Source organism: Mustelus asterias, chromosome 1 (assembly GCF_964213995.1).
Source record: "Mustelus asterias chromosome 1, sMusAst1.hap1.1, whole genome shotgun sequence".
Taxonomy (NCBI): domain Eukaryota; kingdom Metazoa; phylum Chordata; class Chondrichthyes; order Carcharhiniformes; family Triakidae; genus Mustelus; species Mustelus asterias.
In genome coordinates, this window is record NC_135801.1 from 85,015,032 (window position 1) to 85,031,359 (window position 16,328).

A 16,328-nucleotide genomic window follows, 5' to 3' on the forward strand; every position below is an offset into this window, starting at 1 on the left:
GGAAAGCCTGCTCTTGACCTGATTAAGGCCCTTAAGTAGCCATTTACTGGCCTTTTCCTGCCCAGCCTCAATTTGCAGGCTGGCAGACAGATGAGGGGAGGGAACAAAAAAAAAGCGGGTGAGTGGGGGGGTGCCTCCATCAAAACCCCCCTTCTGACTGAGGGCACCCTCCCCTTAGGCCAGGTGACCTACAGACCTCACTCCTCCTCCCACCAACCTGGTCTATCCCCTGAAACCCTGATCGCCCCTCCCCACTGCAGATGTTCCCTCAGCTTTTCACCCTGGGACCCCGGTCACCTATCTGTCCACTGATTCCCTGGACTTAGTTCGAGACCGCTCCCTGCAGTGCCTCTTCTGGCCATTGCAGTGCTGTTCCTGGAGGAACTGGAGAGCTGCCAGTTAATCGGTATCCAAGGTGCCACTCTCACCCTCTCAGGAGGGTGGAAATCCTGCCTTATGCCAATCGACGCTTGTTAAAAGTGTAAAATGGCACTGGAGCTGGCAGGGATATATTCCCCCCGATGGTGGTTGCCATGCCCCCGATATCCTGAAAATTCAGGCCAAGAAGTGGAGTGGACAAATGTCACATCTTCATTTCCGTGGCAAGTGTTGCCCAACTTTAAATCATTCAGCATTTGAACTGCAGCATAAAGAAACATGGTGCCTAGTTTAGAGGGGGTCAGCTTGAACCTACCATCAGCAGAAATAAAGGAAACTGACATGCAGGACTCAATGACATCAGCTGTGATCATTAAAATGAATGTGAAACAGGAATGCTTATTTCAGGCTCAATGGTCCCTTAACTGATTTGCGACCATAATTCACACGAAGCACAGATAGGGCATAAACCCCCGTGCAATGGGCCACCATGCCTTTTCCCTCTGTTTTGCATCACAGAAATAGGCACAGACAGGATGTATTGCATGAGAAAATTGGTCACTTTATCACTAAACTGCCCGAGGAACTGGAAGCTGTTGATGACTTTGTACTTTCCAGAAAACAGTACCTGAGCAGCAGGCAGCTTTCCTCAAGGAAGTGCTGTTACAGCTATTGGGAAAGGGTTATTAAGGGGAAAATATTCCCTTTGCTATTATGTTACACATTATAGCTTATATATTCTGGAAACCATTGGGTAATCCTTCAGCCATTATCAAGCTCTGTGGTCCAAAAGTCAGTACCACTCATTTGTGTGCCCACTCTGCTCTTGACCCTGTTGGTGTATCGTATCTACCTTTTCAGTTGGCACTTGTGCCAGCATCAGCACATCTTGAAAGCTCAACCGCTCCGTCATTCAATCAGATCGCGGCTGATCTCTCCCTGGTTTGGAAAATGTGGCATTTCAAAGCTGCATTTGCCTCCAGGATGAGGCGCAGAAGTTTCCCTGGAGGTGCCGTGTTAAAAGCAATTTCTCCCCCAATTTTCAGGAAGGTAGATCATGGAAAGGCTCAGCTGTAATGCTTGAGGTCCCAAGATCATGGGTTCAAACCCCACTTCAGAGACCTGACAACATAGCCTTGGCTGATGTTCCAGCACTTTACTGAGGGAGTGCTCAACTGTGTTTTGGATGAGATTTTAAATGAAAGCCCCAGTACCCGCTGAAGTGGATGCAAATGATCCCCTGTGCCATCTGAAAAGCGGGGAAGTTTAGAAGAATGAGGCGCAACTTTTTGAGAGATCGGATTCTCAGAGGGCTTGCCAGAGTAGATGCTGAGAGGTTGTTTCCTTTGTGGGAGAGTCTAGGACCAGAGGGCATTATTCCAGAGTAAGGGGTCACTCATTTAGGACAGAGATGAGGTGGAATTTATTTGGGGAGTGAATCTGTGGAATTCTTTACCACAGTGCGCTGGAGAGGAGGGGTTATGTATGTTCAAGGTGAGATAGACAGATTTCTAATCAGTAAAGGTATCAAGGATTATGGGGAGAAGATGGAGTTAAGGATTATATCAGATCAATCATGATTTCATTGAATGCCGGAGCAGACTTGATGGGCTGAATGGCCTGCTTCTGCTCCTACATCTTATGGTCTTATAAGTTCCCGAACTGCCCTGGACAACAGTTATCCCCTATCCGACAACACAGAGATACTTCCATTGGTTATTATCTTTCATTACTGTTTGGAAGGTTTTCCTCACTGTCTGCCACATGGTTTACATTAGAACAGTGACTACATTTCAAAAATACCTTTTTGGTTATTAGGGGTTTTGTGACATTCTGCAGATGTGAAAGGTGCTATGCTACGCAAAAGAAAGTTATTTTGCTTTCCTTTTAATAATATTTCAACCAGGCAAACACAGTAAATGACACAATCTTACCCAGTGGTACGACTCTCTCTCACTTTCAAAATTGGCAATCTAGCATGCTCTCGTAAAAATGATAATTAATCAATATTCAGTGCACTCCTTGCATTTCCTTTTGAACAATTTTAATTGTATTCCATGGAAACCATAGGCTGAGTTTTGGAGGGGGGTGCGGGGGTTGGGATGGGACGATATTACTCTCTGCATTCCCCCCCCTTCCCTCAAGTTGTAAATGTCAATTTCAAGCGGACAGTGATTTTTCGAAAGGCCAGTGGCCAGCAGGCCTAGCGGTGCTAAAATTAATCAGCGGTCACTGCTGGAAGCGATGGATCCTGAACTAAGATAAATGCCAGGTTTTTGGGGTGGGTAGGGATCGGGCAGGATTTGGAGGAGGGGCAGTGGGGCACAAAGGAGGGCTATCATCTTGTGGTTCCTATGTTCACAGGGCACCTCCCCCCCAACCCACCTTCTGAAGGAGGCACCCTCCCCTTCCGGCCAACTTTTAAACCAGGTGCGTTGAAAGAACAACCTGCCCACTCTCATCCACCTGCCCATGCCGACAGTATTTTAACACGGGCAGTGTAACATCCGGGTCAAACTGCTTCTTAAGCAGTTCAATTGCCTGTTATTTCTTTTCAATGGAAGATAATTTCAGTGCTTATTGTTTTATGGGGACCCCAGGTTGGGGGTGGGCAGGAAGATGGTGGGCCAGCTACCTGTGATATTTTTAAGTCGCCCCATCCCAAAAATACAGCCGGCAGGGCCTATAAGATCCAGCCCATGTCTGCAGGTTACAAATCATAGAAATCATAGAAACCCTGCAGTGCAGAAAGAGGCCATTCGGCCCATCGGGTCTGCACCGACCACAATACCACCCAGGCCCTACCCCCTTATCCCTACATATTTACCCGCTAATCCCTCTAACCTATGCATCTCAAGGGCAATTTTAACATGGCCAATCAACCTAACCTGCACATCTTTGGAGTGTGGGAGGAAGCCGGAGCACCTGGAGGAAACCCACGCAGACACGAGGAGAATGTGCAAACTCCACACAGACAGTGACCCAAGCCAGGAATTGAACCCAGGTCCCTGGAGCTGTGAAGCAGCAGTGCTAACCACTGTGCTATCGTGCCGCCCAAAAAATGGAAATTCAAATATTCCTGGTTGACACAATCTGGGTAATGGAGTGACATCGATATAATCAACATCTCGTTACTGCACTGCGACCACAATTCAAATTCTTCAATGGCTACAAGTTGACAGCTGTCAGTTTGAAAGGCTGAAAACGTGTTGTGCAGTCTGACGCCTGGGTTTCCATTTAGACTGACAGTTAAGTGTATTCTCTTGATGATAACAGCATTGAGTTTGCTCCGTATCGTTTGAGCTGCAGCCAGTCACTGAGCAGTCCTTGTTAACAGTATGTTGCTATAAGCATGTGTCGACTTTGACTTTTGCACAAGGACAGGCTAATGCTAACCGCATTTTTTGACACATTGACAGATAGAGCGAATGCATTTGTTTAGTTTTGTGTTTCTGGATATCAACTATTCCTTCAAGTGCTAATTTGAGGGAGAGGAAGAGGTGGAGATGAGCCAATGGCACATTGTTGGAAAATTAACCACTGTAAATGTTTGTTTTAACCAGAAACACCCTTTGGAGGAACATGAGATCTGGTAAGCGACAAGAGCACATGAATCAAAAACATGCTGTGACTGTAAAAGGCCAAAGATCAATTATCTTTTTAAAAATCATGCTACAAAGCGCTGGAGGACAGATAAAAGCTGAGCACTTGGCTGTGGTGGAGAACAAATCTAATAACACACAGAAGTTCTTAATTTAAATGAGCTGACATCTCAAAAGAACAGAAAAACCTTCTTCTAACACTTGTATAATCAGACACACATGGAAATTGATAGACATCATTTGTCTAACTCCCTCGCACACTCCGTGTGTCTGTATGCAGTCACCCAGTGAAACTATTTTTCCAGAGTTGCTGTACACTTAAGAGGGAGAACTCTAATCCACCTGGTGGCAATGGAATGGGGACGGGGTGGGGAGCCTTTAAATTGGAGTGTTCAGCTTCACTGGCCCATTTTCTCTGCTTATCTTTTTAACTGCAGCACAGTTTCAGAACTTTATGAAAATTGGGGTTGCCTTAGAGCCAACAGGGTCCCAGCTGAATTTCACCTCAGGCCGCTCCAGCATTTTTGCCAGCAGCTGTCAAGAAGATGAAGATTCTCCAAGGTACCTGGCAAATCATTCCTTTATGGGGCCAGAAGCAACAGCTGGCCAGCTGCCGATTCCTACCTATTTAAAGCCAAACATGCAGTTGATATTGAGAGGTAAGATACCATGCACTTCAAACATAGATCTGAGAGCGCGCCCGACCTAAACCACTGGGGGATAAATTCCAACATTACTGTACTTACCAAGGTATTCCCATCTCTAGTGCATTCAGTTTTCTTTTTAACTCTGTGGCTAGCAAAACCAGTAAGAAGTTTAACAACACCAGGTTAAAGTCCAACAGGTTTATTTGGTAGCAAAAGCCACACAAGCTTTCGAGGCTCTGAGCCCCTTCTTCAGGTGAGTGAGACCCGTACAGACAGTAGCACCATCTTAGGCAGCTGGAGGACAACAGGACAGTGAACAGGAGCACTAATTTCTAATCATCAATGCATGTCATTGACTGAGACATGTTGGAGAATGCCCTTGTGTTAAGGATGCGCTGTCCCTTCCAACCTCTGGAAGGCCTAACTCTAGTGGCAAAATGGGACCTTCATCACTGCCCTGATATGTTAGCTACACTAAAACTGCTCCAGTGTGGTCTGGTGAAACCGATGTGGAGTGGAGTAGATCGAGAAAAGAAGATCACCGTTTCATTAGTAACTACACTCAAACAATCATGCAATACACCTCAGATCATGCAGTTGTTGTAAACTTACGCGTGGCCCCTGGTCCCCTTGATCACCCTGCAGGACACAAATATGTTTCATTAGCATCAATGCAGAAACAATGAGGGATTGAGAATTTTGTTCCACAGAGGTAGGTGTTTCTTGTGTTGACACAAAGGAAAATGATATTGTCTATAAAAATAATTATTTTCACAAACCTTGTCTCCTTTTGGACCAGGTGGACCCTGCAATGAAACAATTTAATGTCATTAAATTGTACTCCTGAAAATCCTCAAATTGTACTCCTGAAATTCCAAACCAGTCCATTTAATTGTTTTTTTAAAAAAAGACATTATTCTCATATTGAATTAAAATAAGTGATGAATCTTTTCTCCCATCCATCTCGTGCCATGCTCTATATCTCAACGCAGAGTGAGATGGCGAGTGATCGGCTCATATCACTCTGCAATAAGACAAGCTTATGGAGTGATTTGCTGGATGATTTCCCATCTTTTTGTAGTGAAGCGCCTGGCTTCACCTTGCTGATCTGGCTAAAACTGAAAATTAACTGCCTCTGCGATAGTGAGCACCAGCCCACACCTTATACTCTGTGTGCTGGAGTATTAATACTCTGCACCATAGAGGTTAGGGGGCCGAATGTCATCCAGGTGACAGGGGGGTTTCACCTACAGGCTGGAGAGCCACTGACAGCCGTACCTCACTCCCTGGGAAGGCCAATCAGGATCTTAACTGGGCAGTGGCCACCAACGCCTCTACTTTCTCAGGATGCTAAGGAAATTCGGCACGTCCATTGTGACTCTCACCAACTTTTACATGAACGATAGAAAGCATCCTTTCTGATGTATCATAGCTTGATATTGCTCATGTTATGACCAAGACCACAAGAAACTACAAAAGGACGTGAATGTAGCCCAGTCCATCATGCAATGACTCCGTCCACACTTCCCGCTGCCTCGGAAAAGCAGCCAGCATAATCAAGGACTCTACACACACCCCGGACATTCTCTCTTCCACCTTCTTCCATCAGGAAAAAGATACAAAAGTCTGAGGTCACGTACCAACCGACTCAAAAACAGCTTCTTCCCTACTGCCATCAGACTTTTGATTGGACCTTATATTAGCTGATCTTTCTCTGCACCCTAGCTTTGACTGTAACACTACATTCTGCACCCTCTCCTTTTCTTCTCCCCTATGTACTCTATGAACGATATGCTTTGTCTATATAGTGCACAAGAAACAATACTTTTCACTGTTTCCCAATACATGTGACAATAATAAATCAAATCAAAATCAAATCAGTGGCAGAGTTTGCCTGAAATTAAGGACCCTGGGGTGCAAATCTTGCCCCTTGAGATTTGTCAGCCAAAGGCAGGGGTGGCATTCAGTGGTCCTCCTCATTTCCCAAGACTGGCTCCCTCGATCAAGCACCAACTACCTGATAATGAGGGACCCACCCTCTTTAATCTCATGGTGTGTCCCCTGCCCCCTGCTGGTTAAATATCAGTGGTATCAGAATGAGGCCCTTAATTGGGCATCAACTGACCATTTGAGGGCTTCAACTGGCAGTAAGTCAGGAGAGCTGTCCCTGAGCCTTCCCACTCCAGATCCAATCAGAGCAGAGATGGGAAAGCGCCAGAGTCCTCTCCTGGCACCTTCCTGCCTGATTAAATGTCCTTCTGCCTCTAAATTCACCTCGGGGAAGGGCATTAAATTCCACTAACAAATCATTTGTGTTTTTACAACAATCCAGTAACTTTCATGGAAGTTATTTTTAATTGAAATTAAATATTACAATTTACCATGATGCAATATGAATAACTAGGTTACGACACCCTCAATTTGTGGCTCGCAAAGTGTAAGCATGATGAAAGTTCCTAGGGTATATACTCATTTTATAAGGTGGCTTTCAAGGGAGAAGCATAGTAAGGAGGCTCACAACACCAGGTTAATGTCCAACAGGTGTATTTGGAATCACGAGCTTTTGGAGCACTGCTCCTTCATCAGGTGATTCCAAATAAACCTGTTGGACTTTAACCTGGCATTGTGAGACTTCTTGCTGTGCCCACCCCAGTCCAACGCCAGCATCTCCACATCATGGGAGAAGGATTGAGCCGCTTGCTATTGTTTGCAAACTGTAAAAGATATTCTTTATACATGAGTTTAGGATTCCAAAATTAACTGTGAGCAATAGAAATCTCCCACAAGTCATTAACTTACACCGTACATAATGCTGAATGTGTTATGTTTAACACACAAATACAAATAGTGGGTTTTATTCTCATTCAGGGCCCAACTTGGATATTCTCCAGTTGAGGAAGCCATGAATTCTGTTTGAAGCTGCTCACTCTGGTGATGGTGCTTGGGGGAGGGGGTGTGTGCAGTCCAGCTGCTCCAGGGGTGGGGCAGTCCTCCATCCCCACATAAATAAAACCATTTTGAGATCCGATATTAGTGTGTTCGTTGCCATTTCTGCTTTGGAGTTTAGGCTCGGACATGGCACCACTCGCCACCCCTGCCACCACTCATCCATTTTGAGAACACCAGATTCTAGGGCACTCAGCATTAGGGGAAAGAGAGCCAAAGAGTGAAAATTCTGGCCCTGTCACCTCCGAGGTTCGGGTAGGACGGTGATTCTGCTCGGATTAGCAGACTGAGCTGGGAGCCACTGTCCAGGGGTCCTGTACAGGCAGCCCAAAAAAAAAACCTGGCAAGTTCATTTAATAGTTGCACCGTTCACTCCCGCCTTCCCATCACTTTGTAACAGACGTTGGGCGACAGACCTATATGGCTGTTGCTCTTGGGAGTGTCTACCAGCCCTGTTATTTCCTCTTCCTGCTTCATTTCCCTCTCATTCCAGCAGCAAGCTCTGAGAATGAGAAGCTTTGTTCCAGGAGTATGGCCTGGCCGTGGCAATGATCCAGGGCAGGAAAATTATAAGCGCATTTTCCCTTCACAGGGCAGCACACACACATTTAATCTACACGTGTGGCTCTCTAATTGGTGTCAACGTGAACGGCCTAATGAAGAGGCAGAGTAGAAATGCTAACCAATCGTATCTCTTTCAAATGCCAACTGACCTACTGTACATTTGCTGCCTTTACTCTTTGCATTTCTACATAACCATGACTACCCCACTTGACACACTAAACAGGAGGTGAACTAAGACACAAGATTTTAGGATCAGCTTGTGGTGATATAAACAGGGCCTAGTTTTAAGGCTGATAAAATTGGATATCCTAAATTAAAGAATTGGGCACATTGGAATCAAACACAGTCAAACCGCAGGCAGGCCAATTGTACAATACACAAATGTGTCTGGGCCTGACCCATCAACCACCCATCAAAGGTCGTTACACTCTACTTGAGACTTAGCAGGAGATCATGGCACCTCATTGAAATGCATCGGTCTATTGTTAGAAGCCCAGATCAGGCCAGACTTTCTGTCACCAAGAGATCCCCTGATAACCTGATAACAAGTTTAACAACATGGAGATGGACACCTGGGGGGCGGACCCTGGTGTCCTGTCAGGCAGACATCAAGAAACCCACTGGGTATTGGAACCCCCTCCTGGGACCTCATTGGCCAGAAGCCAGAGAAGTTTCTGGAAAGGCAAGCAGGCTGGGGATAAAGGGACACACTCAGTGGCACACAGCAGCGAAGACTCGACAGGGGAGACAGCTGTGACCATTTGGAAGACTGACCAGAGAAGGAAGGAAGGAAGAAGCGGCCATCGAGACTCACCTTCGTAACAACAGACCAGAGGGACTCAGAGAATCGGACCTGCAGTTTAACCAAACCATCTTTACAGGTAGTATACTTGAATCTGCTGGGGTATCCTCTTGTTTTATGTGGGTAATTTAAGGGTTAATAGTGTTATTTAATAAACTTGTTGAATCTTTACTTGTGTTTGTCCTTTGTCCACCTTGCAAATAAGGGCACCGGGGTAAAACCTTGGAGTAAGTAAACTGGTTGAAAGTATCTGAGATTAACAGGTACAACAAGCTGAAGATACTTGTGTGGTCCTGGAGACTAGTGTCCAATAAATCTGCATCGAATAAAATGTATCAATTCCCCCCCCACCTCCCATTCAGTGAATGTTATTTTTAATTAAGGCATAATTGTTCATTTTCTGACATGTGATCAGTCACAGCTCTAGAAGTACTCCACTGACACAAAATATTGACAGCAGGAGATAATTCATCGGTAAATAATTTGCCCTAAAGTGTGATTAATAGCTGCTTGAAACGCAAAACTTTTATTTTAAACGTAGAATCCAATTAGTTTTGCACAAGATGACTATTAATTTTGGAATGCTGAGTACATATAGTCTGCATGGTCTTAGCTTAATAACTGTTTAGATTCTGTCCTAAAAAGCTACAAAAAATGTGGGCACACGTTGGTATAAAAATAATGGTTTGTTAACGATGTACTTATTAATATGTAAACAGGTAAACAGGTTCTGACGAGTCAGAGATACAGTGAGAATGATGAATCTTTAGAACTTGCTGGTTAGTTTATTGCTCTCTGCCATTTGCATGTTATTTTTAAGATTGCGCTGGTTTTTCATGTTAATTGCCCATTAAACCCATTGCCAAAAATTAGGATGGGTAATTAAGCACACAGATATCCTTTCTACAACATGATAATTATTAAAGTAATTGCAGTCAATCTCTCTGGCCCAGAAAGCAGGCAATTTAAATTGTTCAATTCCATTCTTACATGTAGTAAATTATTGTTGGATATTTCGAAGAGGTAATTTATTATTTTTTTAATAAAAATGTCTTAATTTCCTTTGTCTCTTGCTTAACCCTTCTTTCACCTAATCCAATTTTTTTTTCATTCTATTTGGGCCATATTTTGTACCTGACTGGTCACTTATTCTCTTTCCGCATCATTCCTCTGTTTCTTTTTCAATACTTAAATTTTCACTGGTTAAGAATGCACGTTTTTGGCCCTGCTGTTCACCAAGGTCTTCGATTATTTGTTGCCCTTGCTAAACTGTTATCTACTCACACTTTGTGCATGAGACCAGTGGGACAGCATGGTGGCACAGTGGTTAGCACTGTTGCCTCACAGCATCAGAGACCCAGTTTCGATTCCCGGCTTGGGTCACTGTATGTGTGGAGTTTGCACGTTCTCCCCGTGTCTGCGTGGGTGTCTGTGTATGATCTTCCTATCTCTTTGCAATTTCCAATTGAGCATAGGTCCCCAAATTTGCATGCATAAACTGTCTAACATCTGGTTTCAGTGGAAGTATGCAGCATTCATTGAAAGGCCGGTCTGAAATTTTATTCCGGTGAGAAAGTGGGTAGTTAAGTTTCCCACCAAATATTCTACTTGCCCGATTTGCAGTGGAGAAACAGAGGACCAACAATGAGAATCTCTCCCTCTAACTTTATACTGACTAATGCTTCTGATCTTAAAACCTTTTCCTAATCAGATATTGAATGTTGCTGAAAAGAGAGACATGTTGTCGAAGCTTTTCATCTTGCACTCATCAGGGCAAATGCAAGAATGCCAGATTTCAAATGAGCACAACAATTTATACTACAGGAAAAATACGGTGCTGATCGGTTGGCAATTCAATTCTGATTGGCCAAGGCATTGCCATGTTATTCAGATAACTATGATGTGGAGATGCCGGCGTTGGACTGGGGTGGGCACAGTAAGAAATCTCACAACACCAGGTTAAAGTCCAACAGGTTTATTTGGCAGCACTAGCTTTCGGAGCCCCAGATTCAGATAACTAACCAGATATTCACAGTAAGTAGTCTCACAACACCAGGTTAAAGTCCAACAGGTTTATTTGGTAGCACGAGCTTTAGGAGCACTGCCTCTTCATCAGGCGAGTGTGATATTCAACAGGGTGTGGGCTTCCACACCATTGCTGGCTTCAGCCAGAGCCTCTTCCAAATATCTCTTGCCCTTGAGTAAAAATCCGATTCTTAAGTCTTTCTATAGCCATTTAATAACCTCTAGCATTGTTCGTGAAACCCCTCCACCCCGCACCAAACCAGAAAATAACTTGCAGTGTTGGAAATCATATTTATCTGGAGCTTCATGACAAAAGAAATCCAGCAATATCTCAGCGTTGGTTTTGAGTGTGAAAAGTAATATGAGAAGTCAATGTGAATGCTCTAAATCTTAAATCTAACAGTGTGACCCAGCACGTTACAATGCAGCAGACCCAAGAGCTTTAATTTACTTTTTGTTTGGTTGGGCTCTGCACATTTTTAATAACAGATTTTATGGCCACTGCTTTTTAGCTGTAGATAAGGAATGTGTGTCCAAGGAGTTTGGCTTGTTGGTGCAATGGTTGCTGGAATGAAGGAGAGACAGATTCATATGGTGCGCATTACTTCACACTTAACTCAGGGCCATCCGTCAATATAGCAAGAAACCGGGAAAGCTGGAATGGGGACACTTGCAACTCCAGGAGATCATAAAACTTCAGGAAAGAGGGAAGTCCTTTCAGGGCTTCTTTTCAAATGAAAACTTAAGAATTTGCACCTTTTGCCAGAGGTTTTTGATTTATCACTCCATCAGCAAGAAATCTCCTATTGTGAAGAAAGTTATTTTTATATTGCTCGTTATTGTGAAGGAGTCAAATGTGTAAAGGGCTAACAATAAAGCCAAAGACTGACACCATAGTGTTGAAAAGTTGGAGGCAGTATGTAAATAGTTAAAGTTGCCCATTGATAGATTCCTCTAAAGATCATATTTTCTATATTCCCATTCATAGTACCTGTCTCCGGCAACTTGAAACTTAAAAAGAAAATTGGACCCAACATTTTGTAGATCAATTATACTAATTTTACATCACTGAGCCGAGACTTGGGTCCACCAAAGTTTAGTTGGAATGACAGCAGTGGAGGGGGAGGGGGGCAGTGGAACAAAGGCTTCAGTGAAAAGAGAGCAAGAGGACTTTGATGGGAGGTGGGGTAGGTGAAAGTGCAGGTGATAGTGGGGGTGGTGGGGAGGGGTCGGAGGCCTTTGGGTGAGGATAAGCAGAGGCAGACCCCTGATGGGATGGGTAAGTGGCCACAATAGTGGATTGGAGCGTGGGTGGATACGATTAGAGGTCTCTTCGACACAGTTGGGGTGGTGACAAGCCGAGTCACTCCCAGCACGTACCTGGACCAGGTGAATAGGCATTCCGAACTGTATCTGCCAAGTTCTTGCCTAGATGTAATTCCAGTTTCCCTGAAGCTTGGGAAATACATCCAATTAGAGTAAGAGTTGAAAACTAAGACCCCATTATCAAATTTAAAGTATTAACACATCTCCTTGAAGTGGGGTTGACTGTCTGCCCAACTTCCGACCTCAGTTAAAGCCAGAGGTGTTGAAAATTTGAATCTCCCAGCTGCCCAATAGCTGGCTGATTTTGAAGGTTAAGATTATCCTCATTGATTGGCTTTTCTCATTCCTGGAACCTTAAGTTCGGGCATGCAATGTTTAATGCTCTCACCAAGACAGGCAACCCAGTCATACTATTTTTTCTTCTTGGGTAATTAAGCATTAACACACGTTCATCCTCTCAAATTAACAGTGCATAAGTAACCATTCTCTCTGTGCTCAGCAACAGGAGCAGTTTGTTGGTACTCAAATTGGTGACAATTCTGTACTAATGTCAAGTGACAGTGGATTCTCTTTCTGTGCAGCGACCATTGTGATTACAGCAACGACAACTCTTGACACCAATACTAATCTATCACAATTAGCTTCAGAAACAGATATAGGGCCTCTGGACCTCTGCAGATCAGCAACTAACTTTTCAACAGTAACCCATATTTTCCTTTCCAGTGAGGGAACACTTAATAGTTGTGTACATCTACAACCACTTTCACAATGCAAAAGGGACAGGGCTGTGGCTATGGAGAAAGAGAAGAGAACTGAGACTAACAGGTAGCTCCTATAGAGAGCTGGCATGGACCCGATGAGCCAAACCACCTCCTTCTATGCTGTATGATTCTCTGAAGGGTTCACATAAAAAGGGACCAACTGGAGGAAAATACAATGAATCCAAGTGCCTAATTCCCAGTGACAAGATCATCATTTACATAGACTCCTGTACGTCCCTTCCAATTGCCTGGGAAGGTCTTTGAGTAGTGAAATTTAGAAGGAGAATGGTGGGAATCTCATTGAAACTTACAGAATACTGAAAGGCCTGGATAGAGTGGACGTGAAGATGTTGCTTCCATTAGTAGGAGAGACTAGGATCTGAGGGCACAGACTCAGTGTGAAGGGACGACCCTTTAGAACTGAGATGAGGAGGAATTTCTTCAGCCAGAGGATGGTGAATCTGTGGAATTCATTGCCACAGAAAGCTGTGGAGGCCAGGTCATTGAGTGTATTTAAGACAGAGGTAGATAGGTTCTTGATTGGTAAGGGGTCAAAGGTTATGGGAAGAAGGTGAGAGAATGAGGTTAAGAAACATATCAGCCATGATTGAATGGTGGAGCAGACTCGATGGGCCAAATGACCTAATTTGGCTCCTATACCTTGTGGTCTTATGGTTTATTGTCAATGGTCAATGCAAGGAGTCTGAGAAGGAGGGAGCAAGGACAAAATGTGGGGAGAATATTCCAACTACATCAAAAATCAGGAAAAAAGTTAAAAGGAAGGAGAACTCAGGGATGTTATTAATGGAAGTGTTAGAATTCAAAAAGAAGGTACAAAAACTAGCATAAGGGCACTTTATCTGAATGCTCGTAGCACTCGAAACAAGGTAAGTGAGTTGATGGCACAAATCATTGCGAATGAGTATGATTTGGTGACCATTACAGAGACATGGTTGCAGGATGGTCACGACTGGGAGTTAAATATCCAGGGGTATCAGACTGTTCGGAGGGACCGACTGGAAGGTAAGGGAGGTGGTGTAGCTGTGATATTTAAGGATGACATCAGGGAGGTAGTGAGAGATGATATAGGTTCTATGGAGAAAAGGTTGATTCCATTTGAGTGGAAATTAGAAATGGTAACGAGAAAAAGTCACTGATAGGCGTAGTCTATAGGCCACCAAATAATGACATCATGGTGGGGCAAGAAATAAACAAAGAAATAACTGATGCATGTAAAAATGGTACAGCAATTATCATGGGGAATTTTAATCTACATATCAATTGGTCAAACCAGATCAGTCAAGACAGCCTTGAGGAGGAGTTCATAGAATGTATCCGCGATAGCTTCCTTGAACAGTATGTAATGTAACCTATGAGGGAGCAAGCTATCCTAGATCTGGTCCTGCGTAATGAGGCAGGAATAATTAATGGTCTTGCAGTTAGGGATCCTCTCGGAAGAAGCGATCACAGTATGGTTGAATTTAAAATACAGATGGAGCGTGAGAAGGTAAAATCCAATGCCAGTGTCTTGTGCTTAAATAAAGGAGACTACAAAGGGATGAGGGAGGAGTTGGCTAAGGTAGACTGGGAGCAAAAATATTATGGTGGGACAATTGAGCAACAGTGGAGGACTTTCAAAGCGATCTTTCACAGTGCTCAGGAAAGTATATACCAGTGATAAGGAAGGACTGTAGAAAAAGAGATAATCAGCCATGTATATCTAAGGAAATAAAGGAGAGTATCAAATTGAAAGAAAATGCATACAAAGTGGCAAAGATTAGTGGGAGCCTGGAGGATTGGGAAATCTTTAAAGGTCAACAGAAAGCTACGAAAAAAACTATAAAGAAAAGTAAGATGGATTATGAGAGTAAACTAGCTCAGAATATAAAAACAGATAGCAAAAGTTTCTACAAATATATAAAACGTAAAAGAGTGGCTAAAGTAAACATTGGTCCTTTAGAGGATGAGAAGGGGGATGTAATAACTGGAAATGAGAAAATGGCTGAGGCACTGAACAGGTACTTTGTGTCGGTCTTCATGGTGGAAGACACAAAAAACAATATCTCTCAACATCTTATACACCTCTATCAGGTCACCTCTCATCCTTCGCCTCTCCAGGGAGAATAGACCTAGCTCTCTCAACCTATCCTCATAAGGCATACCACTTAATCCCGGCAACATCCTCGTAAATCTCCTCTGCACCCGTTCAATGGCTTCCACATCCTTTCTGTAATTGGGCGACCAGAACTGGGCACAGTACTCTAGGTGGGGTCTGACCAGGGTCCTATACAGCTGCAGCATTATCTCCCAATTTCTAAACTCATTTCCTCTATTGATGAAGGCCAGTATTCCATACGCCTTCTTAACCACAGCCTCTACCTGCAACGCCACTTTGAGCGTCCTATGAATCCGGACCCCAAGATCCCTCTGTTCTTCCACACTATAAGATTATGAAGGGAATAGATAAGATAGAAGCAGGGAAGTTGTTTTCACTGGCAGGTGAAGCTAGAACTAGGGGGCAAAGCCTCAAAAATAAGGGGAAGCAGATTTAGGACTGAGTTGAGGAGGAACTTCTTCACACAAAGGGTTGTGAATCTGTGGAATTCCCTGCCCAGTGAAGCAGTTGAGGCTACCTCATTGAATGTTTTTAAGGCAAGGATAGATACATTTTTGAACAGTAAAGGAATTAAGAGTTACGGTGAGCAGGCGGGTAAGTGGAGCCAAGTCCACGAAAAGATCAACCGTGATCTTATTGAACGGCAGAGCAGGCTCGAGGGGCCAGATGGCCTACTCCTGCTCCTAGTTCATATGTTCTTACTGCAATTGCATTTGGTTGATTGATCCTTCAGTTCTTTATGGACCAGTCATTATTTTGCCCAGTAAATTTGAACCTTGCATTGCACAGCTTCACCACCATCTTCAGCCAGGTATTATGTGCATCATATTAAACTTCAATAATCAGAATAGCCTCTTCAGTACAGAATCAATAGCCTCTTCAGTACAGAATCACCAATGTGGGTCCATCATATATTAGTGCACTCTGTAGGGAAAATATTGCAGCTACAAACTACTGGACAGGCTGTGCAGTCAATACATATCAAATATTCATGAGGATGCTGTTTGTGATTTTCCGATATGTACTGACTGAACATGAGGATCTCATAAACGTCACTGCACCCACCTGCCACTTCACTCAGACTTGCCACCCAAACCAGCGACCATCTCACTCACCTACCACCCTACCCATTACCCATTCACTCATTCATCCACTGGGTGC

At 43.8% G+C, this 16,328-nt stretch overlaps 1 protein-coding gene across 1 annotated transcript in view; it reads right to left on the reverse strand.

Annotated features, from left to right (window-relative positions):
- Positions 1 to 16,328, reverse strand: part of LOC144508523 (uncharacterized) — a 628,622-nt gene that overhangs the window by 165,435 nt on the left and 446,859 nt on the right. The window contains exons 6-7 of the mRNA XM_078236560.1: positions 5,407 to 5,433; positions 5,240 to 5,266 (exon numbers count right to left, since the gene is read on the reverse strand). Coding sequence (XP_078092686.1) covers positions 5,240 to 5,266; positions 5,407 to 5,433 — 54 coding nt within the window. The remainder of the gene's footprint in view (positions 1 to 5,239; positions 5,267 to 5,406; positions 5,434 to 16,328) is intronic.